Raw genomic sequence first — 13,118 nt, 5'->3', positions numbered from 1 at the left:
AAACTCTGCTTCCATGTGTCCTTGCCTCGATTCCCATCAACATGACGGCTTCATCTCTTCTGTCAGCTCCTACCAGACTGCTTCTGATATAGCCTCATGGAAGAGGATGTAATTCCCTCCAGTAACTTTCAAATAACAGATTTACATTCAGCTATATAAACATTAGATAAGAAGCCAAAGAAAGCAAAAAATTAGCTAGGAATGATGGTTACCACTACAGATTGTAAGACAAATAGAGTTAAACAACAACAGACTGTAAGACAAATACAGTTAAAGAACAAATACATAACGGGCACAACTATTTGCATTATACTAATAATAATTTTTCACACCCTTATGTGATACTTTTAAAGCAGCACTGTTTCATTTCTGGTAACAAGCACACAAAGAAACTATATGGAGAAATGTAAATACTTGAGCTGAATTTCTATCATTCAATGAATTCATTCTGCATTCTTGTGAAACAACTCATTTTCTGATACAGTTGCCTGACAAGCCATTTTGTCAATTCATGTATGCTATGAACAACTTACTGTAATGTGCAATTGCTTTTGAAGTTTTAATGTCATATATATTTGTTTCATTATACTTTATTCTGTAAGTGGCTTGACAGCACGTAAGAATTTCATACATCTATTTCAATCAGCTGAACCATATTACATATTTTCCCAATGCTTCCAGGATTTTGAATTTTACAACTGTGTCAGCTTACTATACTTGAACAGCAGAATAAGGGACTCGGCAGTTAGAAGTGAGGTATGCATTTGACAAGCAAAAGAAATTAAAAAAAAGAAAAAAGTAATTGGGGAAAAAAGCTAACACAAACTACAGTTCACAAGTCTCACTTCAGTTTGATGCACTGGCGGTGTCTGGATACTCTCAACTCACTTTGTTGTTAACAAATGTTTATCACTGTATCACTAAGCAGTTTTTATGATTCTAGAAATAAGAATTGTGATATGTAACTTATTGACAAAGATAAACTAATTGTAATATTTATTTTGAGTTAATTGAATTATTAACAAGTCATAGGTCAGGCATTTCTGCATAGCTGATACAGAATTACAGCTCCTTTTAAAAAATGAATATGATTTGAGAATTTCAGCAAGGGACATTTTCAATTCTGGTCAACAGATTTTCAACAGATCAGATGGCATTACATGTTGCTAAACTGACTCCACTCCTTATAACATGTACTTAGGTAAAAGTTACTTACTACAGTTTTCTTCATCGGAATTATCACCACAATCATTTTGGCTGTCACATCTCCAATGATCTGGAATACAGTTGTTGTTTTTGCACTGGAATTCATGAGGGCCACAAGTTTTTTTATCTGTAAATAAGATTAATATGATTTACATCACTGCAGAGTCAAAATGGGAAAGACTTTTAGTAAGCAGTGACATAGCAATATTGCTAGATACATTTAAGATGGAGTAACCATAATACTTGAAATGCTACTTTCAGAAATAATTTACTTCTCTTATCACATTCTTTCAGATTCTATTTGCTCATCCATACCAAAGGAAATATGCTCAGAAAGATGAGGATAAAATTAAAATATAGACTGTATATATTTTCATTTAAAGTAAAAAATATAAAATTCAGAAGTGATCACAGCGTATTAATGTACTGAATCTCAAAAACTGCATTGACTTTTCCTTGAATGTATCTGTAAGATTGCTTTACAAAAGATCAGATCACAGGAAACCTCAAAAGTATTTATTTGAAAATATGCAAAATATACATTTCTGAACAAGTTATGTTTGCATATCACAAGACTAATCATATCTGTCAGAAAGCTGCATTTTGATTTGCTTTTTCACCTTCTGATATCTTGGATTGGAAGTCTATTTATACAAAGTAAACAATTATGAAGTATATAATGCTAAACTGAGATTAATCTTCTTCATGCAGTAAATTTTCAATGAGCTTTCCTGTTTACAAAGTAGCATTGTAGGCACAGCCTCTTGGAGATGCATGAACACCCTGAACTCCTGCAGCAGGAAGGAGTTTTCTCTGCGTTTTATTTATATTTTTTTTATTTCTTGAGTAATTCTTTCAGGTTCTAAGGACTGAGATGAATGAAGTAAATTCAAAAGTTATCAGTGACATTTTCTTAAAAAAAAAAAGAAAAAAGTTTGATTTGTAAAAGCTTCAATGACATATTCAAAATTACATGTCACTGTGATGATACTTCAATAGAAATTTTTTTTAATTTCCATTAGGCTATTTCATAGCAATATGAAGTCTGAACTGACATGCTATCACAACAACTCGATGAGTTCTAACAACTGACAGAATGAAGGAGGACTGAAACACTAACTTAAATAAACCTACTTTCTCTGCCCGTGAAATGGAAAGGACCACAAATTAGAGGTATTAGATTTGATGCTATATCCCAAACTGCTGCTTTTTGTGCTTTGTTTAGGTGTGATTCTGGAACTAGAATGATAAATCAAAACTACATTTGAATATCAAGAAGATGGAGGTAAATGGTACTGCAGCTCAGTTGTGTACACTCAAAAATTTGGTAAATACAATACTTCCTTTTGCATTTATTCATTATTCTCTGCAATATTGTGATTGTAAGTAGTTTTCTCTCAAAACGCTTTTTCCTATGGTGTTTCTCAAGATGACAGTCTATGACATTTCAATCATGACACTTCAAATACTTGCACTGGCAAGCACTCAAAAAATATTTAACATTACAAAGCATAAAATATCCTCCCTCTCCCTGAAAATAAGATACTCCTTTATTTTTTTTTTTCTGTAGCTTGGCAAAAGATCAAGTTTCAAAACAGAAATCCAACCTATATTTATTAAAATACTTCCAAGTAAAGTCTACAGTCTCCCATTAACATACCTGCCCACAAAATGAGTCCTAAAGACTAATGACAGATTATATTCTATTTATCCTTCCACAGTCAACAGAAATACCAAGACTTAAGCAGTAACACAGAGAAGCCAGAGATGACATCCCTTCATTTCAGCTACCTGCTAGGATGAAGACTATACGCAATACATATCTTCTTAGTCTTCATAAAGAATTATCTCGCTCTCAAGAATGCTAAATCCATTTTCTAGCATTGCCTCTTTACACTTGTGAAGAAATGCAAGATTTATTTTTTTCATTTAACCATGTGTTATTCTTTCTCTTCTTACTCCATTTTTACCAAACACAAAGAAATATTTCATTGTTCCTGTATACTAAATAATTTGCATTCTTGTAAAGCTCTCTTCTTCACTTCATAAATCTGAAATCTTTGTTTTTCCTTTGGGTTGACTCTGATCTGATATCCCGTAGCAGCTCACGCTAGACTATGTCTTACAAACCAGCTTTGTGTATTTCCTTCGTCATGCGAATGAGAGTCGAAAACATTAGGATACTAGAAGTAAGATAAAACAGAGGAAGATTTGGAGAAGTTGTGTAACAGTTGTGAGGCAGACTGATTTACTCAGCTCAAAGGAAATAGTGCAAGACCTTATTTTTTGAATTGTGGGATCCTGAAAACAACACACGAACTCACACACATTTTGTCATTGCTGTCTTCAAAACTAAATTGCTTTCCATTTTTCTTAAAATAAGACCACCTTAAAATGTGAAAGTACAGATAGGAATAGTACACACAAAAGTAGCAATTATTGATAACTCAATTTTTGTATTTCTCTCTTCAAATTATTATTAAGAAATTCATTGCTTTACTGTAACTGGCAAAGGGCCCGTTTCAGATATTTGTGTGACTGCCTGAAGAAGCTGCTGGTGCACACCAAAAGAGGATTTCATTCTGGAAGTAATTCTAAATGAGCATGAAGAAAATATGACAGAAATGGAAAACAAAACAAACCCTAACATATTACATACGCACCCTCAAACTACTTTAATTCAAATATTAACCCCTATGAAGTAAAACACTGTTTTGCCACTAACTGCACTACATTGCCATTTAGGGATTTTAATTCCATATATGTGTGTGTTTGTGCACTTGTGTTTGCGTGTGCATTCCTGAGAGGGATAAAATCCAAAATGAAAAGAAACTCGCTTTTGATGGAGGATCAGCTAGCTGTTCTGGAGCTTGGCAGGCTGTCACTGATGCTGGATACAGGAAATTATTAGCCTGTTGAAGGAAGTTTAAGTTTATACAATGCATCCTTCAGATATCCTGAGGAACATATTCTTCATTATCAGAAAAAAACCCACTTTGACTACGCTAAAAATAAAATTAATATTAAGAAGTGAGAAAGTCAAAAGCAGTCATACTACTATTGACACATTATGCTAATAAAAACCTGAAATACATTTAACCTTTAAAGCAGATCATAATCACTTTCCAAGACCGCACAGAGCTTTCTTCAGATTCTAACTCAAACAGGGCCTTTTGTGATGTAAAGTATTATACTTGTGAGCAAAGATTACCATAATCTAATGACTTTTTTTAATTGCCTGGACAGAAAGCATGAATTCACTTTACCCACTGTTCTTTGATAAACACCATACACTTGTTAATAAGCATTTCCTAATTCTACTTCAATTTTCTGGGTCTGACACTAACCACAGAAGACTTAACACATTCAGACTACTTCTAACAAATTTACTCAATATAATATCACCAATGACACACAGCAGCAAATGTTGACTATGCAAAATATATGACTATGGAGCACTTGAGCAAAAAGGAGATTATCATTTATACAAGTTTTGCATTGTAAGCATTTTAGAAATGAACTATAAACGATAACGAGTTTGTATTAACCACCAAAACAGGCAGATCTTTATTATACTCGGCTTGCAGCTTTGTAATTTAAGTCTATCAAATTTTGTTCATAAAAGTAACCTTCTTTAAATTAAAAAAAAAAAACCAAAGCAACCCAACAACCATTGCAGAAGACCAAACCGTGTTCAAACTACTGCTATAATAAGGTCATTTAAATGTAATTCAAATGCTAAAATTATGGAAAACTTTAAAATGTCGTTAAACCCATCCTGTTCTTGTCAAGGCTTAGTTGTTCTACGAGTGTACATAACTATGAGTGGCACAGAGATTTGAAACACAGATAAATTATTCTGTCTCCTCCAACATAAAAATGAAGACTGTTATATGCAGCTAACAGATTTAAAATAAAAATGGAGGTGGTTTTTCAGGGAGGTGAGTAATTAAGCTGTGGAAGTCCTTGTTACAGCCTGCTGTGAAAGCTTTACAAAGGTTACAGAAGAGTGAAATCCATCGAGGGTTACTGCATAGAGAGACATATTTGACTCACAATATCTCTTGATTCTCAAATTGTTAGAGCCTGGAAGAATTTCCCAGGGAAGTGTCATTACAAGCCTGCTTTGCCCGCATATTCTTCCCTAGATACTAGCTTTCAGCCACTGCCAGAGACAGAATAAAAGGTGTTGTCTTAGATACGAACCAGGATAATCAGTTGGATATTTTGTGCCTGAAAAAGGCATTACACCTCTATACTATTTAATTGTTTGAGTAATTTCGACTTTATTGGCTAAAAAGATGAATCACAGCGAAGCACCTATGATAAATACAGGTTCTTCTGATCAGTGTTAGGGTTGGGTTTTGGGGTTTCTTTTTGGCTTTGCTTTTAAACTTTGTGTCTTGATGATATTATTAGATTAATTTTTTTAAGACCCTTTGTTCCATATCCGTTGGGCTTGTAAGGGTTACTCAAAAGATGAATCCACCGTTTAGAAGCTCGGAATCTGTCCGAATTTGAAGGACACGGCACGTTGGAGATCAAGGTGATGAGGCACAGTGCAGGAGAAAACACCTATGAAGTGAATGAAAAGGTGAGCAGGGCAGGAGTAGTTCTAGAATAGCTCACAACAGGATATCAAGAAGTCTCTATGACATATGTTGATCTCCTTTTATAATCTTTCCATTCACTGTTTCTTCAAGGCAAATGTTTACGGATTGTAACCTCCCTCCACTTGATACGATTAATCAGTTTCCCCTTCTTGACAATTCAAACGATGGTCTTGTGTTTTCAGTGTTGAGGAAGAGATCAATTTCCTAGACATATTTACCAGCTCCAACATTTTCATATAAGTGCTTTTATCCATTGCTTGAAACCTCTCCATGGAAATTGTCTCTCAGTGCTTTGTTCTGGACTACAGCCTGTAATTTTATTGTTCTGTTGTCCCAGTGGTAGCATAAACTCATCCAGACTCGTGAGTTTCATCAAAACATTATTGATGCACAGATGAATAAAGGTCAGAGCTTTGAATGTTTTGTATTATTCTTCCTGTTTTCTTCCATCTCAGAATATTTTTCCTTCTTTTCCTTTATAGACCTGTCTTGAAATTTCCACAAGTTTTTCTGCACTTGGTGAGTGCATCTTTTGAATCTCCAAACAATATTTTCCAACAATATTGATCCACTTATTCTGACTGATTATCTGTAATCCATTTCCCAGGTGCAATATTGCATTTATTATTTTCTTTCATTTACAACAAAAGAGCTGCCCCAGTACCTTCCAACAATGCAAGCAATGACTGATAACAGCTTCTACTACTATACAGTTATCTTTTCCAAGTGATGATGAAAAGCAGGCATATACAACACCACATATAGACCAATGGGAAAACTGCTTAGATACTTTCAACTTTCTACAAGTATTGTCTTAATAAAACATTTTAAAATGTTTCTGCAGAAATATAATTGATTCATCTATTCTGTCCATGAGAAACATGCTAAAAACTGTAGTTATAAAAAGAGTTGTGATCTGACAGTCTGTCCATGAGAAACATGCTAAAAACTGTACAGTTATAGTTGTGATCTGACAGTCTTCAAAAAAGGAATGAAAGAAATTCTTTAATTCAAACCTACTAGTTACATTCTAAAAAATCTGCCTCCATGGGGAAGAATGCTGTGGCTACTGTGTAAAATCTAACAGAAATTAGGGCTTGGTTTAGTAATGGTGCACTTCTATCCTTGACAGAGTATCTGCCTCCTCAAACTATCAGATTTAAGTACAGAAGTTTCATAAGTATCAGGGGTTCTTGAAGAAGTCCTATGGGATGCAAAGTTCGTGGAGTGGTGTGTTAGGGCACATAACTCCCTGGAGCTCAGAAGGAGAAGCAACGTTGGTCATGCCAAGTTGGAATCTGCTCTGGACCCTTCTGCACAGCCAGTCTGAACTAACACAATCTGCAAATTATTACATTTTCCAGTATTTATTAACTACAGCAGCAGCAAAGAACGCAGAATAAATTGACAGCAACTGGATAATACTATGAGAAAAATCAAGATATTAAAAGTGAGATACTATGAGAAAAATCAATCAACTGGATAATACTATGAGAAAAATCAAGAATGTCATTACATTCCAAATGAGATACTCCTTTACAGCATCTGCAAACAAAGTAGTAGTATAATATGAAGTTTGTGGACTACCCGTATGAAGATCACCATTTAACAAGAACTGTATGAGCCAGATACAGCTATCATATCAGATAGGCATTATTGTACATTGAAAGAGGACATATCAGGCTGGATGATTATTTCCCTTTGCTACGTTTTTCAAAATGTCAAGCTACAGAAATATACTCAAACCCACTGTCATACTCACCACAGTTGGCTTCATCTGATCCATCAGCACAATCTGGGTCTTCGTCACATACCCACAATTTTGAAATGCAGTGTTTTGTTGTTTTACACTGGAAATGGTCTGGAGAACAACTGTTTTCAGCTTTAAATAAAAGGATTTCAAATTAAAACTAGACATGTCTAACAATATTCAAAATATTTGTTTTAGAGAAAAAAACCCTATCACTACATTCCCTGATCTAGAGTCCCTCCCCATCTCTCCTGTAGGCTTCCTATAGATACTGGAAGAGGCTCTAAGGTCTCCCCCAAGCCTTCTCTTCTCCAGGCAGAACAACCCCAACTCTCTCATCCTGTCCTCACAGGAGAGGTGCTCCAGCCCTCTGATCATCTTTGTAACCTCCTCTGGACCTGCAGAGGTGCTCCAGCCCTCTGATCATCTGTGTAACCTCCTCTGGACCCGTTCCAAGAATATAGGTGGAAACATTATGAGCTACTTTTTCATTATGTTTTCCCACATGAACATTTGTCCCACTTTTATCTAGTGAACTCCAAAAGGTTTTTCCTGTTGAAAAGCAATTTGATCCTTGATATGATGATTCTTATTTATTGGGTTTGGCAGGATGAAAAATTTTAGGCTTGTTAAAAGTTGATGTATTATTTCTTTCATTGTCGTGTTTCCATATATAAATTTAGAGTGCTGGAATGAAAAAGCATTTAGACTTGGCCATGCTTCTAACTCTACTTATAAAAAAAATATTCCTGATTCTCAGCTAGGACACCTCACCAGGGGATATCAAAGTGCTTTACAAGGAAGACCAGCATAATTACCTCCATTTTACATATGGAAAGCCTTAAGTATGAAATGTGACTTTTTCAAGGTCGTTCCAAGAATATAGGTGGAAACATTATGAGCTACTTTTTCATTATGTTTTCCCACATGAACATTTGTCCCACTTTTATCTAGTGAACTCCAAAAGGTTTTTCCTGTTGAAAAGCAATTTGATCCTTGATATGATGATTCTTATTTATTGGGTTTGGCAGGATGAAAAATTTTAGGCTTGTTAAAAGTTGATGTATTATTTCTTTCATTGTCGTGTTTCCATATATAAATTTAGAGTGCTGGAATGAAAAAGCATTTAGACTTGGCCATGCTTCTAACTCTACTTATAAAAAAAATATTCCTGATTCTCAGCTAGGACACCTCACCAGGGGATATCAAAGTGCTTTACAAGGAAGACCAGCATAATTACCTCCATTTTACATAACAGGAGAGGTAAGTATGAAATGTGACTTTTTCAAGGTCACTTGAAATATAAAAAAAAAAAACGCACTGGCAGAGATGAAAAAGAAGTCTCTATCTTATGAATTCCAGTCCAGTGAAATTAGAATGAAATAGCTAATCTCATCTGTTACCTGTCTTGTGACAAGAGCCCAACTCAATATGAACTTTGTGGTAGACCTAGTTAAACCTCCCCTTTTTGTAATCTCCCCAAAGGCAACTGAAGAGTTTTCAGAAGCCACAAGTAAGTTTTTATTAAAATATAAACTAGAACACTTAACTTTCTTAAGAGAGAAGCTAATAAAGTCTAGGCCAAACAGAAGAGAAATAAAAAATGTAAATAATTGACCTCCTCCACTTCCCACTGTGTCTTTGCAGGTAGGTTGATGGCTGAGTTTCAGACAATTCAAAAGCTTGTTTTATGTCACAGCAGATTGTCCTGTCCTCACTAATCCCTAAGAAGTTTTCAACTCCATCATGACTGATCCCAACCCGATCCAACCCTATCCCTCCCGCAGTCTCCGAGCACTGCTGCTCTGCAGACTCCTCTGCTCTGATTTCATTTCTTTTCTGACAGGTACACCTCAAGGTTTTGGGAGCCTTCCATATACCTCGTGCAGTTCTTTATAATGAAAAAGCCCAATCTCCCCTATCTTTCACACTTTACCTGATACCACTTAATTTTTAAAGAAACGTAACATGCAAACCAACATATAATACTGTCTCTGTTAGAGGCTACAGCTCTGCTGAGCTGCTTGGAAAATGGCCATTAAACATGACCATCAACAAAGCCTTTGTATCCTTAGCAACCCTTCCCTTGGAGAAGGCCATGTTCTTTCCAGAAATGCAGCATATGCAAACCTTGAGCTAATTCAGAAAATAGGAATAAGCACCTTAGATCAGCAGTAGATCTGAATAATTAACTAAGTGAAGCACTGAGATTTCAAGAGAGCACCATCATATAATTACAGAATGATCAAAGACACTAGCTATTCAATAATTTCAATTCCAAATCTGAAAATATAAAGACACTAGCTATTCAATAATTTCAATTCTAAATCTGAAAATATTTTCTCTATGTAATTTTAAGAAATATGGAGTGAAAATGAATTTATGAAAGAATGTATTAAAAGCCGAGTAAATGGAAATAAAGTTACACAGGCAAATTAATGAACTCCCCACAGGAAAGGGAATAGAAAAGGTAGAGAACAGCATCAAAGAAAAAGGATGTAAAAGGAGCTGTGGACCTACATCTTTTCCAAGAAAAGACTTAGAAAAATATCTTTTTTCATTGAAATGTGTTGCTGCAAGGCACGGCAGATGAAAGCCTCAGGAAGATGAGTCATTTGTGAGGTGGTTAAGAATAAAATGGATGTTTCAGCCTAAGTCAGAAACCCAATTAAATGCTTGAAAATAATTGTTTACACACCCTTCTTCCTTGCAATGACTTTGAAAACAATGAAGTTAATCAATGACATTTTAGCTTGTTCTTTTGTATATGAAGCATTGTACATCAAACAATCCCATTAAGTGTTTTGCGTGTTAATTTCTATAAAGGACATTTACAGCATTTTACATATTTTACTTCAGTTTCTTGTTTAAAACCAGCTACAGTTCTCAGAGCAAAATTCTCAAAACATAACTTACGACAGTCTCTTTCATCTTCTTCGTCACCACAATCATCCTGTCCATTGCATCTCAGATTTATTGGAATACACTTCTGGTTCTTTGTGCACTTGAACTGCCCAGACAGACACACATGTGTGTCTGCAAGTTATAAGAACAAATATATCATGTTAAAAAGATTAAAAATTAAAGATTGAAAGATTTAAAAATATAAATGAGTTTCTTGATAAAATTAAAATTTCTTGATAAAATTTACAGCATGGCATTTAAATCAGTTTAGCATGTTTCTGAAGTCTACAATACATATAATCACCTACCACAGTTCAATTCATCAGAATTGTCCCCACAATCATTTTCTCCATCACAGATAAAGGCTGGAAGAGCACAAAGTCCAGTTCCGCACTGAAAACGTCCTGGCTGACATCTGAATTCAGCTGAGAAAAACAAAATCTGTTTATCGATACTACCAGAGAAGTGGTTAAAGTATCTCAATAGTGAATAGTATCAAATAGTGAATAGTATCAATAGTATCAAATAGTGAATAGTATCAAAAGTTCTTCCTCTATGGATGATTCAAAAGAACTTATAAAACTTTGGATTTGCCCATATAGTCTCAATCTGAGTAGATTTTAGAAACTAAAATGCACACATACTACTGAAAAATTAAATTCAAATTCTGATATTTTAAATTTGCATAACTACGGTTTTACCTTACTCATGATACAGAGTGCAACCCTCTACAGATTGATGCTTACTATTAGCTCAACATAGACTTGCAATTTAGGACATAAACACTTGAGTTCAAATCTGCATATGCAAAACTAATCTATCCCACTCTAATTCTATTCCCCATGAAAAGCCTAACATTGTTCCTTCTCAGAGCCACTGCCATTTGAGCGAATGAGCAATTATGCACCTTGATAGTGATATTTTTTATAACTAGGGTAGTTTAAGTAGGGTAGCTTAAAATGTAATCTTATGTAGAATGATTACATATGTTATAGCTTGCTTCAAAGGCCTCTGCGGCAGAAAAAGAGAACTAATTATAAAATTGTAAAAATAAGGGTGAGAGATTTCAATACAAAAATATCAAATGAACCATTACTTAATTGGAAGATTATAGAACACATAGTAAAGCATTTTGAGTGTATAAACTTGAGGGAATAAGGCAAGAATATTTTGATTTATGTAGGTAATATAATAGTATTAAAGTAGTCTCTGACTGGGACTGAAAAATAGCATCATCAACAGATATTACTGTTTATGCATCCAGTCCACCAGAAAGGTACTTTTCTAATAAGTAAACTTGCAGTCAGCCACCATCACAGCAATCATCCTTTGGGATGCTGAAAGCAACATCATAATTGACTTGCAGTTGCCTACAATTCTAGAGGGCAATACTCCAGTAACCTACTACTCGGACTACAGGAGGATATGGAGAAATACGCTGTATCTGCACCACCTTCAGGATAGTCTGTCAAAGTTAGACAGGATGCATGAAGAATAGAATTGTTCATATTGGAGGGGTGAGATTTAGCTCTTCAAACTTTCCTTTGACGATATTTCTAAAACTATAAAATGAAAATATTTCACTATTGTGAAAAATGCACCGAATCTTTAGCAGGAATCACATGGAGAACACTGTTATTCAGGAAATGGTGCTAAATAATAATGTGTAGTTAAACTTCTAAAACTACAAGGAAACATAAGCAAATGAGTTTATAATTCCATATTTCTATTATATACAAAAAAATAAACCAAATAAATCTGGAAGATTTTGTATTTATATATATAAATCAGCAATCTCAGAACACAGCCTTAAAATAAAAATCTTTAGTGAAAACATAACTGGGAACACGTAGAGGTTTAAAACATGAAAAACACCTTATAATTTTCTGAAGACCTTAAAAGACCTTTGGTAGATGTGAGTTAATGAAAGTCTTTTACAGGCTGACAAAGAAGAGCTTGAGCTCTTTGTAAATCTGACAGAGACCAAAGAGAAGAAAACAGTGTGGCAAACAAAAGCATTAAAAAAAATAAATCCTCCGCCTACCATCTATAAAGCGTTATATTTGATTTTGACCCTACTGGCAAAACAAGGTGCCAAATTCAGAATGCACTTACGGCATTCCTCAGGCTCGTCGGAGCCGTCTCCACAGTCATCGACGGTGTCACATTTCCACCAAAACGGAATACATTTGTCAGTTTTGCAACGGAACTGTAAAAGGAAGGAAAGAAGGAAGAAAAGCTTTGATATGATTTTTTTTTTTTTTTTCTAAACAGAAATAGTACAGTTTATGAAAAATTAGATTCACTGCTTAAGTCATTGTTCCATTAATCAACTCTGGCTGTTAATTCTGTAAAACTTATTTTTTCTACTTTTTTTTTTTTTGAGATGTTTTGCACTGAGACTTCTGCTTATACAAATCATTGTAGTTTCAATGACATTGTTACACTGACTTATAGCGCCCCGATATAGACGACTCATTCCATTTTGCTGCATTCTGTGATTTGTTCCTTTTAAGATCTTATTCAAAACAGCCACTCCAGATCTTAATCAGTCTTTGTAGCCTGTTGGATCAGACTTAATATCATTTTTTCCAGACAAACTAAAACACCTATAGTTACAAAAAAGGGCCTTAGCATGCAGTGTT

General features: G+C 34.7%; 1 protein-coding gene across 1 annotated transcript in view; it reads right to left on the bottom strand.

Annotated features, from left to right (window-relative positions):
* LRP1B (LDL receptor related protein 1B) overlaps nt 1-13,118 on the bottom strand; it is a 618,836-nt gene that overhangs the window by 79,866 nt on the left and 525,852 nt on the right. The window contains exons 65-69 of the mRNA XM_014941128.1: nt 12,589-12,682; nt 10,782-10,898; nt 10,486-10,605; nt 7,582-7,701; nt 1,217-1,333 (exon numbers count right to left, since the gene is read on the bottom strand). Coding sequence (XP_014796614.1) covers nt 1,217-1,333; nt 7,582-7,701; nt 10,486-10,605; nt 10,782-10,898; nt 12,589-12,682 — 568 coding nt within the window. The remainder of the gene's footprint in view (nt 1-1,216; nt 1,334-7,581; nt 7,702-10,485; nt 10,606-10,781; nt 10,899-12,588; nt 12,683-13,118) is intronic.

This window comes from Calidris pugnax, unplaced genomic scaffold (genome assembly GCF_001431845.1).
Source record: "Calidris pugnax isolate Ruff unplaced genomic scaffold, ASM143184v1 scaffold60, whole genome shotgun sequence".
In the NCBI taxonomy this organism is placed as follows: Eukaryota; Metazoa; Chordata; class Aves; order Charadriiformes; family Scolopacidae; genus Calidris; species Calidris pugnax.
This window is presented reverse-complemented; position numbering and strand designations above follow the sequence as displayed.